Source organism: Thermobia domestica, chromosome 4 (genome assembly GCF_964235325.1).
Source record: "Thermobia domestica chromosome 4, izTheDome1.hap1.1, whole genome shotgun sequence".
Lineage (NCBI taxonomy): Eukaryota > Metazoa > Arthropoda > Insecta > Zygentoma > Lepismatidae > Thermobia > Thermobia domestica.
The window spans coordinates 284,138,345-284,152,043 of record NC_137457.1 but is presented as its reverse complement, the minus strand read 5'-3'; the positions used below and the strand labels follow the sequence as shown (position 1 = coordinate 284,152,043).

At 39.0% G+C, this 13,699-nt stretch overlaps 1 protein-coding gene across 1 annotated transcript in view; it reads left to right on the top strand.

Moving 5' to 3' along the window:
* Positions 1–1,405: 1,405 nt before the first annotated feature.
* LOC145684118 (sphingomyelin phosphodiesterase-like) overlaps positions 1,406–13,699 on the top strand; it is a 111,585-nt gene continuing 99,291 nt past the window's right edge. The window contains exon 1 of the mRNA XM_081756043.1: positions 1,406–1,527. Coding sequence (XP_081612169.1) covers positions 1,449–1,527 — 79 coding nt within the window. The 5' untranslated portion in view covers positions 1,406–1,448. The remainder of the gene's footprint in view (positions 1,528–13,699) is intronic.

Genomic DNA, 13,699 nt, shown 5'->3' with positions numbered 1-13,699 from the left:
ATTTATCGCCCCTGTGGCCATTGGCCACAGGGGCGATAAATAGAACGTCGCTTGTAGAGGAATAAATTATTGACGTCCTTTGCATTCAGCTAATCAGAGTGCTCCTTTAACCCCATATATTCGACTATAACCGTTTGGGATCAGATAAAATCTGCTCACCATGTAATTTTATAACAAATTGACGAGTATCTATTTATTTTATTTCATGGTTCTTTCATATTCACTTTCAAATGATCGGCGACTGTTCCCATCTAATAAAGTTAATGCGTTTATTGCTTCTAGTACACAATCACTTAGAAAAAGAAGCAACAAATTCATCAAATGTGGGAGATGGATTTAGAACACCTAAATGGCGAATGCCCAGCATATCTCGTGCTGTTAGGGTATCTGAAACAATATGCACCTAAAGGACGTACCTAGAACATGACAGATATATGTCCCAAGTGACGACATAAAAACAAATGACTGTTAGAATGCGAACTGAGCCAGATATATAAATGCTATATTTGTGGTCCATACTTGCAAATATCAATTAGGTGTAACAAGTACCTAAAAGTGTAGGAAGGTGAAGTACATACTTAGCTCATGAATATCATATGTGCCAAGTGTCGGATACCTAAAAAGAAACTGGGACATCTAAATGACACATGCCTAGCACATCTTGTGCTGTTAGGGACGATTCTGAAACATGGATATTTGGATAGGGTACATATTCGTTCCTAAGTGTGGTTTTGACCCGAGTACGATAGATTCCGTAGATTTGGAGCTATGACCTTTAAAGTTCATTTTTTCATGTTTTTGGCAGCCTATAACTCCGAAAGAAAGTAATTGTGCACACAGGTTGGTCTATACCTTTTGTCTTATCTTGATTCAAGAATCACCTTCCTAACGTTGTCGGTTTTGTTTTGAAACACCCTGTATATATGTTCCATTGTGGTCCCCGCACAGTATGATTTTGACGTCCTCCCGACTCCGATTTTTTTACGGAATAAAGCCGCCGGACTCCGATCCAAATTGAGGAAAATTCTCCCCTATCCCTACACTTTGAGAGTGGTAACTTTCCCGAATTGGAATAATGAAAACATAATAATTATGTAAGAACATGGAATTTAACTTCATAGTACTTTAACCTGTCACTAGGAAAAAAAAAGAAGAGAAAAATGAAGCGACCATTGACCACTTAATTCAATTTTCCTCATTTCATTTCAAAACAACTAACTGCCTCAAAGTAAACAAGTGACATACGCAAATGAGTTAATCAGCTGAAAAGAAACATAATAAAAAGAAAAAGAAAAAAGGAAGATTTTGATAGGTGGTTGGCTTTGTTACGTTTCCAACTTGTGCAGTGATTGCGTTATCACCTGTCGTTTGCGGGTGCTTCAATCAGCTGTATAAGAATCGCGTGGTGGCCAGTAGTCGTGCGGAAACTGTCAACGATAGCTGCGAATATGAAGTGTGTCTTGACACTCCTTTTCTTGGCGGGAATCGCAACAAGTGTCTACTGTCTTCCCTTTCCATTTCCTCAAGGTGAGTTGATGCTACTATGTTTTCAGTCTATTGATGTCATCTATCAAAGTTTTTAAAGTGTTTAAGATTGCTCCACAGTAAACAATTGTTCAGTGTGTTGCAGGGGCGTACCCTTCACTGGATCCAGCCCCCCAAAACCTCCGAACTCAACATACATTTGTACACTTTCTCAATGAAGCTATACCCCTTTAAGAGGGATTGATGTTGCATGAGAATTTGAGCTTATACTTCATCTGTACTTTTTCTTGTAAAAACAATCTAGTTCTATCATTTTTTTTCTAGTTTACAATTACTTATTGTTTTGGGTGCAGAAATATACCGGTTTGATACTATATAGACGTAGTGTTGGACCACCCAACAAAAATTTTGGGTGCTCGCCTGCAGCGTAAGAAGGATTTACGGAATAAGAAAATAATAAGTTGCATGCTTCCCAGGTGCGAACTTAAAATACCCAGGATCAGTGATGAATTAATTGGATGTCCCCGGGGGAAGCCCCCTCCCAAGACATACGAAACTCCCCCAGGGCTACTCTTCAATCGTACTCAACGTGGGTTTGCAGTATTCTTTTTATTACAGTCCTACTTTGACCCCTTCTGTGTATTAAAATCCCAACCCTTGAGAAAAAATATGAAATCACCGCTTCCCAGGAACGTGTAGACAGTAAATACAGTTGGGGGCCCCATTTTGGTAATTTAGCATTTATTTATTTAACGTACTGTGAATTTAGAAAATAGACAATCAGAAATAAAATTGACAAATACCAACTAAACTTTTCCCTACACATTATGATTAATTGTTACATTTATACAAGATTGCACTGCCACGAGACAAGGGCGGATCCAGGACGGACTTCTGGGAGGAAGGCGGTGGGTTGTAATACTGCTACTTAGAGCTGCTTTTTTAAGAGCACCAAACTCTGGGATGGATTTTATTTATATATAAAATAAGAAAGTTTCCTCTTCTGGGGAGGGCGATCGACCCGATCCCCCCCCCCCCCGCCTTCCTGGATCCGCTCCTGTCACGAGACAACTTTATTCTCTGCAAAGGAATGTAAGAGCTCACTATAATTCATAGATTGAATTACTATTTTCTACTAGCGTTTCAAGACTAATAAAATGCTTCGTGTGGAGTATTGTACTGTATGGATCAGAAACATGGACGTTACACAAACATGCATGAACGACTGGAAGCTTTCGAAACGTGGGCGTGGAGAAGAATGGAGAGAATTAGTTGGGTCTAGTGGAAAAGGAATGAGAGAGTGTTAGAAATAGTGCGGGAGAAAAATAACAATTTTAGACACTATTATGAAGAGGAAGAGAAACTGGTTGGGACATTGGCTAAGAGGGAACTGTATCATGAGTGGCATGCTAGAGGATATGGTGGTAGTAAGGAGAGGGGGTAGGTAGGCGAAGGAGACTACAATTAATAGACATCAAAACAGAGAAATCGTACGTGAAGACGAAGAGATTAGCGAAAGACCGTGACGCATGGGAGCTTCTCAGTTGCGGCAAGCGACCTGCCAATAAATGACAGAATACTTACAGTATGATAATTGACTAGCGTTTCTTCCTACAGCTGCCTAGAAGAACACCAAACCCAACAGGTACGGATTTGTATGTGAGACAAACATGACAAACAGTTTTATATATCTATAGGAGTTCATTCGAAAAAAACATTAATTTCCATGTACTGTCTTCTTAAATATAAATATACACAATTTCGTACTGTAGCCGGAGCTCCTCCGAGGTTGGGGCCCCAGACAGCTGCCTAGTTCACTTTAGTCCGAAATTCGCCGCTGAGAGTTCATAGATATTAATAGTACATAGAAATCTTGAACATGTGAACCAAATTCGACAAATGGCCAACTTGAAATTTGATTCTAGTTTAGACTTAGAAATTTAGCGTTTACAGAGAAGCTTTTCTCTTTTTTTCTCCTTTTTCTTTATTTTTAAAATTATATGCTAGTTATAATCTCCCGTTGTTGCCGATTTTAATTTGGAACTTTGATTTTTAAAAAAAACAGAGAGAGAGGAAACAGAATGTTCTTAAACAAATGTCCCTACCCGGGTGTTCCACGAGTGTTTATCCTTTGCTACTATGTAAGCCCGCATAATCAATATGCGAAGTTGGCTGCATACATGTCAGGCGTTCTTAGATACCTACATACATTTTGACTCCCCTACGAGCTGAAAATAATAATAATAATAATAATAATAATAATAATAATAATAATAATAATAATAATAATAATAATAATAATAATAATAATAATAATAATAATAATAATAATAACGGCTTCGTACGTGATTAGAACTGGTGAAGTTCTATCTGTGCACAAAATTTGCTTGTTCTAGGTGACTTCTTTAAACACAAAAAGCTGATGACAGATATGCATGTTATTTTATCCTCTATTAATATATATATAGACCTCTAGCTACTCACTCTATTGCGTTTTGTCGATGTCTTATTGATAGCCGCAATTACCCCCTTGCGCTCTGTCAAATTCCTAGTAGCAAGAAAGCTTTCGGGAAGTTGGCGCGTGCTTGGCTTTTGGCTTTCTACACTTGCACTTGAAACACAAGCTTTCATACAATCTGTCTTTTGTTGTACTTGCAAGCGATGCAAGCGACTGTTCGCAGAGCGTCATAGCATCATTGGCCATTCGTTGGCTATTGACTTGAATTGACTTGTAAAACGCTTGCGTCACGCTTGACTGAATCACTGAATGCAATATAGTCTCAATGTAACTTCGTTACTGGTGCGGCATGGTTGAACATTTTCCAATCAAGTTGGATGCAAGCTTGGCCGACTTGCAATTCAAGCCTACATCAAGTCATTTGCAACTTGTCTCTGCTACTAGGTTGTGTTTTAAAAGAATGTTTCATCCCTCTCGCTCTTTTATTCCCTCATAGTAAGAGGTTTTGAGGTAAAAAGTTTAAATTTTTGTCGCTACAACCTAACAAAAAGAAAGCTTCAAAAAGCTTCTTTCAAGAGTTATTACATTAGTACACTTTCGTTCCTTAGCTTGTTGGATTGAATTGGATTTACAGTTTCTCGTCTCTTACAGCAGCAAGCCTATAAGAGACGTGGACCTACAACTTAACGTGGGATGCGAACCACATGAGCTCCTGTAGGAAATCGAACCCCGGTCTTCCACGCCAAAGGCGCATATGTTAACCGCTTAGCCACGAATGAGCACTCCTTAGCTTAAAGTGATAAAAATTTATTCACTGATGTGATTTCCCTCAAGAACCGCCACTGTTCTCTCAGAAATTGATGTGAGGCTTAAATATTTTGCTCTTCAGCAATGGTTCCTAAGGTTTTTAAAATCATTTCTAATTTTCCATTCTAAAATTCGTATTTTAAATCATACCTTAATATCTTATTTTATACTTTCTCTTTTATTTAAGAAAAATTATAATAAGACAAGGAAAGCGAAAAATAAACTCTGCTAAAGACAGTCAAAAGAATCACGCGAAATCTGCATATTTCTATGTCTGGGATATTGATAGCCAGAGTTACCCATGAAGATGTTAACGGATTGGCTCTATTAACAAACTCGGTCGAGTTGAGTTTTGAGTTTAACGTCCCGTTCAGCAGCAAGCCTATATAAGACGTGGACCTACTGATTAATGTGGAATCCGAACCACATGAGCTCCAGCTGGCAATCGAAGCCGAGTCTCCCACGCCAAAGGCGCTTACGCTAACCGCTTAGTCACAAAGAAGTTCACCAATTCGATCGATATAATCACTCGAGATAATAATCACTATTTCCTGCTAAAAAGAAATTCGCTTTCGCCCAAGAGTTGTCGTGCGGAGTAAGGACGGATGATTATACTAATAGTACAATCTTATAAAATCTACTACCTTAATCCTACTTAGTAATTAACAAAAAGGAGGCAAATAGGAGATAGTACTACAAAAGAAGACAAAAGCATTAACTATAGTATATAATACTATATAAAACATATAATGTATGACATAGCACATAATGAACTATTTTTTTTTTTTTTTTTTTGTTCCTATGTGATTTGGCCTCGCTTCGCTCCGGTATCGCTGAAAACCGATTCTGGGCATTATTTGGTTATATTCAGTGATAATTTCAAGGGATATAATGGGATGATAATCCCCGAGCCACAAATTTCCTCCCGGGAGCCATATCTCTGTTCATCCCAATATGGAGGTGAAATTAAATGAGATCTTTAAGTTTAATGTCCGTCGATTATGCCCTTTAGGCTAAGGGAAACGGATGATTAAGGCAAGTAAATAATGATGCAATATTCGTGTAATGATAATGTGGGAGAAAACGGATGTACCCCGAGAAAACCCACCAGACATGACGTTGTCCACCACAACCTTACTTGGACGTGGATCGAACCAAGGTCCACACGCATCAGAGATAAGCGTTCCACCACTGATTGTGAGTCTCCGTGCGACCTCCCAATGTTGAGGTAATAGCATTTTCAAAGTATTGTACTATTTTTCGTCCCCGTGTATTGAAAGTTTCCATGAGAGAGATATGAAATCACCACTGTTTATATAAAATATGTCTCAGTCTACCAGTCACGCTCCTAATAATTCAGTCAGGCTAATAATTGTCGGTAGCTGCACTCCCTTCTACTTGGCGCCAAAATGAGTCGCTAGGTGCAAGCAATTTGCAGACGAATCGAAAGCTTGACGGAAACAACTATTTAGTTGCAGAACAAGTAGATACACTAACACAATACTAACGATGAGAGGAGAGGATTATTTGTTGCAGGAATACTTTCGAGTGATAAACAATCGTTCTTCTTCCTCCCCTACTCGAGAATTAAGATAAATTATATTGTGACTACAAGTCAGGGGCGTAAATAAGGGCCCCGCAGACCCCGCATTGCGGGGGGCCTCAAGCCATCAGGGGGGCCCAAATCGTGAAGTGGGACGTAGAGAAGGGGCCCCGCTCCACGCTGTCTGCGGGAAGGCCCCCAAGCCTTTAGTTACGCCACTGCTACAACTGCCACTTTTATGCCATAGGGTATGTCCTTTAGCAAATATTGTCCCAGTACAGCCCCCTCACATTTCGATTCGGAACTCTCGGACAAAGTTTTCTGGAAGAAAGCCTGGTTGAAACTTGTGAAGAGTACGTGGGGTCACTTTAAATATTGTATACTGTAATTGATGGTTCTATTTCAAACTAATAAGGATATTAGTGCACCTATTTTGAACTATTATTAGGTTAAAGATTATCGCGCATGCTAATTTTTTTTCTGCCTCTGTCTCTCTCAGTAGCACCGAATTTCCGATATTAATTCACTGTCACTGCAGTTTCAAACCTGGAGAAAGTTAAGAAGTTAAGAAGTAGCAAACTCAGTTTTAGAATGCACGAAATGGTAAGGATATAAGCCGCTGTGTTGAACTTGTTTCACCCAAAAGTGATTTGAGCGGGCCACATTGCTAGTTCTATAGAGTGATCGCATGTGAACTGTGCGAGCCGGTATGGTATACCAGTAGTAAATTAAGATGCCAAATATACCAGCCGTAAAATATTTTTAAACAAGTGACTGTGTCACGTGTACATCACGTGAAGGAATTTAGTTTGTATGACATTATTTTCTTAATATTGAAAACGGAAGTGGTAGTAAAGTTCCACCACTTCCGGTTTTGGTAGAGAAATTAGAGTGGAGATGGTGTATATTCTTCAAACGCTTAATTGACTGCGGAAAACGGATTCTCGCTATCTATTACTGTTTTACTTTGTAGTGATCAAATTCCTGGCGGGAGCTCATGTGGTTCGGATTCCACGTTAATCAGTAGGTCCACGTCTCATATAGCCTCGCTGCTGAACGGGACGTTAAACTCAAAATCAATTCAACTCTGTAGTGATCAACGTTAAAATTGAAAGTGGTCGATTTCTTCCACTTCCGGTTTACATAGAAGGCTAAAAAAGAAATGGTGTCTATTCTTAGAATGCTAAATCGCTTTCAAAAAAAGAAAAAAGGAAAGAAAAAGAAAGAAAGAAAGAAAAAGAAAATAAAAAGGCTTCTCACTATTTTTTGTCGTTTTCATTCAATGTTGGCTAATATTGGAATCGGAATTTGTAGTGAAGTTGTATCACTTCTCGTTTTAGTAGAGAATTATGGATGGAGATTAAACGTATTCTTGAGACCCTTATTGACTTGGAGGAAACCGCATCTCGACAGAGGGGTGAGGAGGGACGACCGCCACCCCAAAATTTTTTCTCGCCCACCCTTCGCCCCTATTTTTCTATGTACAACCGGTGAATAATAATAATAATAATAATAATAATAATAATAATAATAATAATAATAATAATAATAATAATAATAATAATAATAATAATAATAGGTGCAACCGATAACAATAATTCAAAGCAAAACAAGTGTGTCTGCCTCGCCTCTCCAAAATTTTTCTTGCTTCCCCTCTTGCCCACTTCTATTACGAGTCTAGCGCCGCTACTGCTTCTCGCTATATATTACCGTTTTTGCTCTATAGTGATAAACGCTAAAACCGGAAATGGTTGTTTTCTACAACTTCCGGTAAATAGATGACCTCAATCAACAATTCGATTTCTAACTTTTGACCGTCTACATCCTGGACAAAACTAATGGTGATCTATTAAATGTTCTTGAGTTTTTTTTTTTCATATGGACACAGACTTGGACAGATAGGAAAATACGATATTTAAATAAGATTATGTTAGTAAACAAAGCTCCTTAAAAATAAGCTCTACTACATTGAAGAATACGAGAGGTCATTGAATAGGATCATACCACTAGTCATTTATTATTAATAACTAGTTGAATATACCCATTCTTCGCATGGGGGTTGTATTTGGCAATCAGCGCGTGTGGGAGTATCACCATTCATTTCAGAGACAGCTATTTGGTCTAGGAATTAATTCGTGCGGTTGGTACGCACACATTGAAGCTGTAGTACAAACACAAAATACATAAATACCTTAAGAAAAATATTGTCTATCGCTAGCCACCACTTTCGCCCATCTGTCAGGCAATGTACGGATTCCGTGGCGAAAGAAGTCCTCATCCTTGGAAGCGATCCAGTCAGAGACCCATGTTTCGATATCTTCTGAAGAAGTAAACCGCTGTCCAATCAAATCGTTGTTCATGCAATCGAACAAGTAGTAGTCCGAAGGAGCAACGTCTGGTGAATACGGCGGGTGGGGTAAAACTTCCCATCCGACATTTTCTAAATAGGTTTTGACCGGTTTTGCGACATGTGGGCGAGCGTTATCATGTTGAACAATAAGTTTATCATGTCTGTTCTCCCATTCTGGTCGTGTTCTGGCCAGAGCTTGCTTCAAACGCATTAATTGTCGTCGATAACGTTCTCCATTCATAGTTTCACCCGGTTGCAGCAGCTCATAGTACACCACACCTTTCATATCCCACCATATGCACAGCATAACCTTTGCACAGTGAATATCTCGTTTTGGTTGTGATGGACCTGGTTCACCTGGTTTCACCCAGGTCTTTTTTCGTTTAGGGTTCTCGTAATGGATCCACTTCTCATCACCCGTAATAATTCGATGCAGAAACCCCTTTCTGCTCTGTCGTTGAAGCAGCAATTCGCAAATGGTTTTTCGTCTTTCAATGTCTCTGTCTTTCAATTCATGTGGAACCCAATGTGACATCTTTTGAATCATTCCCATGGCTTTCAAGCGTTTGGAGACTGTTGTTTGATCAACGCCTAATGCTGCTGCAAGTTGTTCCTGCGTTTGACACGAATCCTGCTCGAGCAATGCTGTCAATTCTTCGTCTTAAAATTTTTTTGGCTGTCCAGCTCGCTCTTGGTCTGCCAAGCCGAAATCACCACTTCTAAACCGTGCAAACCACTTCTGACACGTTCGCTCAGCTAGAGCATGGTCACCATACACTTCCACCAAAATACGATGACTTTCAGTCGCACTTTTCTGCATGTTAAAGTAATGCAGCAGGACACCCCGCAAAAACAATTTATCAGGCACAAATTGCGCCATGTTCACTTAACTACAAACTGGTGTTGTTGACGCTTTAATCCACTGCCCTATACTACGAACGATACGCGATGACAGGGGTTTGCAACACATGTGTGGATACACGGAACTGTGGGACGCTCCGTTCGTTGCGCCATCTCTTGTCCACCCGCACGAATTAATTCCTAGACCAAATAAAACTATGGATTTGACACTAATATCGGTCATTTTGGGCTATTTTTTCATAGCTCGGTATCCCCCCCCACTTCCCGCTGATCCCTGGCCCGCATACAATGGTAGCTGAATTTGCAAATCATCGTTAATGCAAATGTCACCATTGATCTCATCGACTGCGAAAACTATGAATTCGACACTAATATCGGTCATTTTCTACTACTTTTACATGTCCCGGTAAACGCCCCACTGAGACCCCTGGTACGAATTTTGAAAAAAAAAAAAAAAAAAACACTTCGTCTTGGCCTGGGGCCTGGATCAAGGTATCCGTGACCAAAATTTGATAACTCTCAGCCCAGACCCGAGGCCGGTCCCGGTAAACGCCCCCCTGAGACCCTTTAGTTCGAAATAAAAAAAACGCTTCGTCTTGATTCGGGGCTTGGACCAAGGTACCCCTGACCAAAATTTGGTAACTCTCGGTCCACTCGTCTGGTCCCCAGGTCGCACACAGGCAGACAGAGAAACACACAAACAAACTATTTTATTTATATTAGATTAGATTAGATTGTATTAGAAGATTCGATTTCTGGTTCTACGTATATGCAGATAACTATGTTAGATAGATAGTCAACTTGACAGATTTCAAGAGCTTTCTTGTGGCTAAGCGGTTAGCGCACGTGCCTTTGGCGTGGAAGACCTGGATTTGATTCCCGGCGGGAGCTTGTGTGGTTCTGATTCTACGTTAAGCTGCAGGTCCACATGTCTTCTTTAGCCTAAATTAAGTCAGGTTTCGTCGGACGAAAACCTCAGAATAACATCGATAAATTTCATTGTATCTAGTTCCAACAATATTATCAGTATTTCAGCTTAGGAGGATTGCACTGGATAACGTTTGTCCAGTTCCAACGGTATTATTGTTAGAATTTCAGCTTTGCGAAGGGAATTTACACTAGAGATGTTTGTCCAATTCCAACAGTATCATTCTCAGGGGTTGCTGCCAATGACGCCGATCCTGGGGGGCCCCCCAGAGCTCATGTGGGCCCCTGTATTGTATTTATGAATATACAATATTTGGCATAATTTGAACGCAATTTGTCTTAAAATCCTCATATATATAATATACCTTCTGCATCTGAATGCCCCCCCCCCACAAATTTACAGAGAAATCGGCGCCCTTGGTTTCTGCTCTGCGAGGAGACCTTCAAGAGATGTTTGTAGGATAAGTGAGGACCTCCATTTGGACTATGTGTGTGTAAAATTAATAATAGACTTTAAGTAAAGGTTCCTATGTCCGATCCAGGTAATTAGTGTTGCTCATGAAATAAGAAGAGATATAGAATATGGTTTTCTCGTCTGGTTTCGTACATTTATATGCGAAATTTTTCTTTGTTTCGTCTAGAAGTTATTAAAATCCTTCCGCGGCACGAGATCTTCATGAAAGGTGCGATAAAATATTTTATAAACCATATTTATTATTAAAATTTATTACGTATAGATTTGTGTATCAAACGTTGATAAATGCTCTTCATTGTGTTTGTTTAATCACTATATATCAATTTATAAATTTTACACTATGAATTATGCAACATTAAAACAGTGTTTGAGGTCCAAGACTTGGGTGAACTAGTGTTGCCAACAAGACTCGTGAAATTTATCGTCTCGTCTCAAAAATGAGACTAGAATTATTCTGTTATCCGTCTTGTCTCGAATTTAAAAATGTGCTTCTCATCTCGTTTTCGACACATATACACACAGTACGGGTAACAAATACAGGGTTCCTACCGGTCAGGGAAGTCGGGGAAAACTCAGGAAAAATGATGCAGGTCAGGGAAACTCAGGGGAAAAGATTGGAAATCAGTGAAAGTCAGGGGAAAGACTGGAAATCAGTGAAAGTCAGGGGAAAAGACTGGAAATCAGTGAAAGTCAGGGAAATTTTATAAAAATATTTTTTCTGACATTAATTGTACACCAATTTCAGCTTAGCCAACCCTAAATGATCACAGTATGGGACGTTGCTCAGACTTTTATTGCACTTACGAGCAATTCGTCAACAATTTGACGAAGGGTCGTATCTCAAAATCTAACTTTTTCAGACATAAAGAAAGAAATGTAATTCCATACAGGAGAAAAGAAAGTTAAATATGAAATAATTGATCACGTATTCTGCATAATCATTATCTGTAATAGATGACGAGTTATTACATATACAACTGCTTTCCTGTCCACGTAATTATTATTTCTTTCTTTATGTCTGAAAAAGTGAAATTTTGAGAAAGGGCCCTTCGTCAAATTGTTGACGAATTGATTACTATTTGTCTCTATAGAATAAATGTTCTCATATACATATAAATATTCACCGTTATTTATTCCTTACTATATATATCAGCGTCAGCGAGTTTCCTACCAAAGGTCAGGAAGAAGTCAGGGAAATAGATTTCTCCAGATCAGTAGGAACCCTGAAATATGATAAATCTTTTTCCCATAATTGTGCGTCTGAGGACAAAGTGTTAAGAAGCTACAACCTTACCTTACGGATCACAATTTTTGTTCAATAATCAACAATATATTTACGAGTATTTAAATGTTTATAACTCTATCACTTTTTGTACTAGTAGAAGCAGATACCGATTACTAATGGTATAGCTGCACTGGTCTGTCGATTCTTTTTGGATTATCGAAGTTCTAGTATATATGGCACAATAAACATTTGCTATACTAATATGCGTACGCCACTGGTTTGATGAATTCTTTACATGAAAGAAATAGGAAATTGGTCAAGTTGTTGGTTTCGACTTAAAAGTCCCTTTAAGCAACTGTATGAAGCACTGTTCTACAGTAGGGTGCATCGAATTTCCACTTTTTTTGAAATCAGCTTACCCTTAGTGATATTTTTTTGCGAAATGGCCTCCATATAACGTGTAAAAAATTGCAAGTCGATTGGTCGATATCTTTAGGTGCCACCAACGGCCAAAAGTTTTAAAGTTTTGTTAAAAAATAAATGTTATTTTAAAAAATGTAAAATATCTAGTTTTATGAAATATGGTTATCCTATGTGGTTTTGTTTCTGTAAATGGTCAATATTTTACGTGAAAAAAATTTCAGCTTGATGAGTCAAGTCATTCAGGTGGCACCTTTGTCTTAAAATATGGACAAATGTGTCCCTACTTTTTCATTTTTTTTAAAATTAAGTTGCATTGTTTGTGATTCATCTGGATCGTTAATTAGATAAGAAAGATTTTGTTTTACATCTGCAGCTATTTGCTTATTTCCAAACGTTAATGATGGAAATAACCCAGAACTCACGATGAGGAGGTGACTGTAGTTCGAGTTCCGCCCACCCGTATATACTAATGTTGCATATGGTAGTGCAAGTCATATTGTTACTCTTTTACCTCAAACTGTTTTTCTTTTCTTTTTTGTATTACATTCTGGTATGTTTTTTCTTGATTGTAGTGTTGATAGGACAAATCTATGTCGTGCTTCTTGCCCACATACCGTTGATGCCGCTTCTGTCCCCAACTTCACCATTCTCTCTACCGTGCGAGTGTGACAGGGTAAGGATGTAATATATTCATTAGCCATTGAAGCCGTCTTTACATTTTCTCTTAGCTTCTGCACGCTCAAGTGTTTTGTCAGTGGTGGCTCCGTCAGCGTCATGTTGACCAATTAATCATATCAACATGGTTTGTCGCTTCTAAGTTGATTTCAGGGATGACGAATTCTCGTACCGGTACGCGATCACCAGATTGGGTCGTTTGTCTTGCTTTTAGGACTCGCCTCCAGCCGAGCTCTCGTACGTTAGCATCTTGGTCAGTCAACATTGATAGAAGTAGGTTCTCAGGATGACCGTACCACGCATTTCTACGGACACTGGATCAATTATTTTCCTGTATTTCGCTTCCATGTGGCGAGAAGTCGTGATGAGTTGCCACAGATGACGAGCTACTTCTGCACACGATGTATTACAGATCACAGCAAACCAGAGTGGCGCGTAGACCATCATGATGTACTGGACGATGGTTTTAA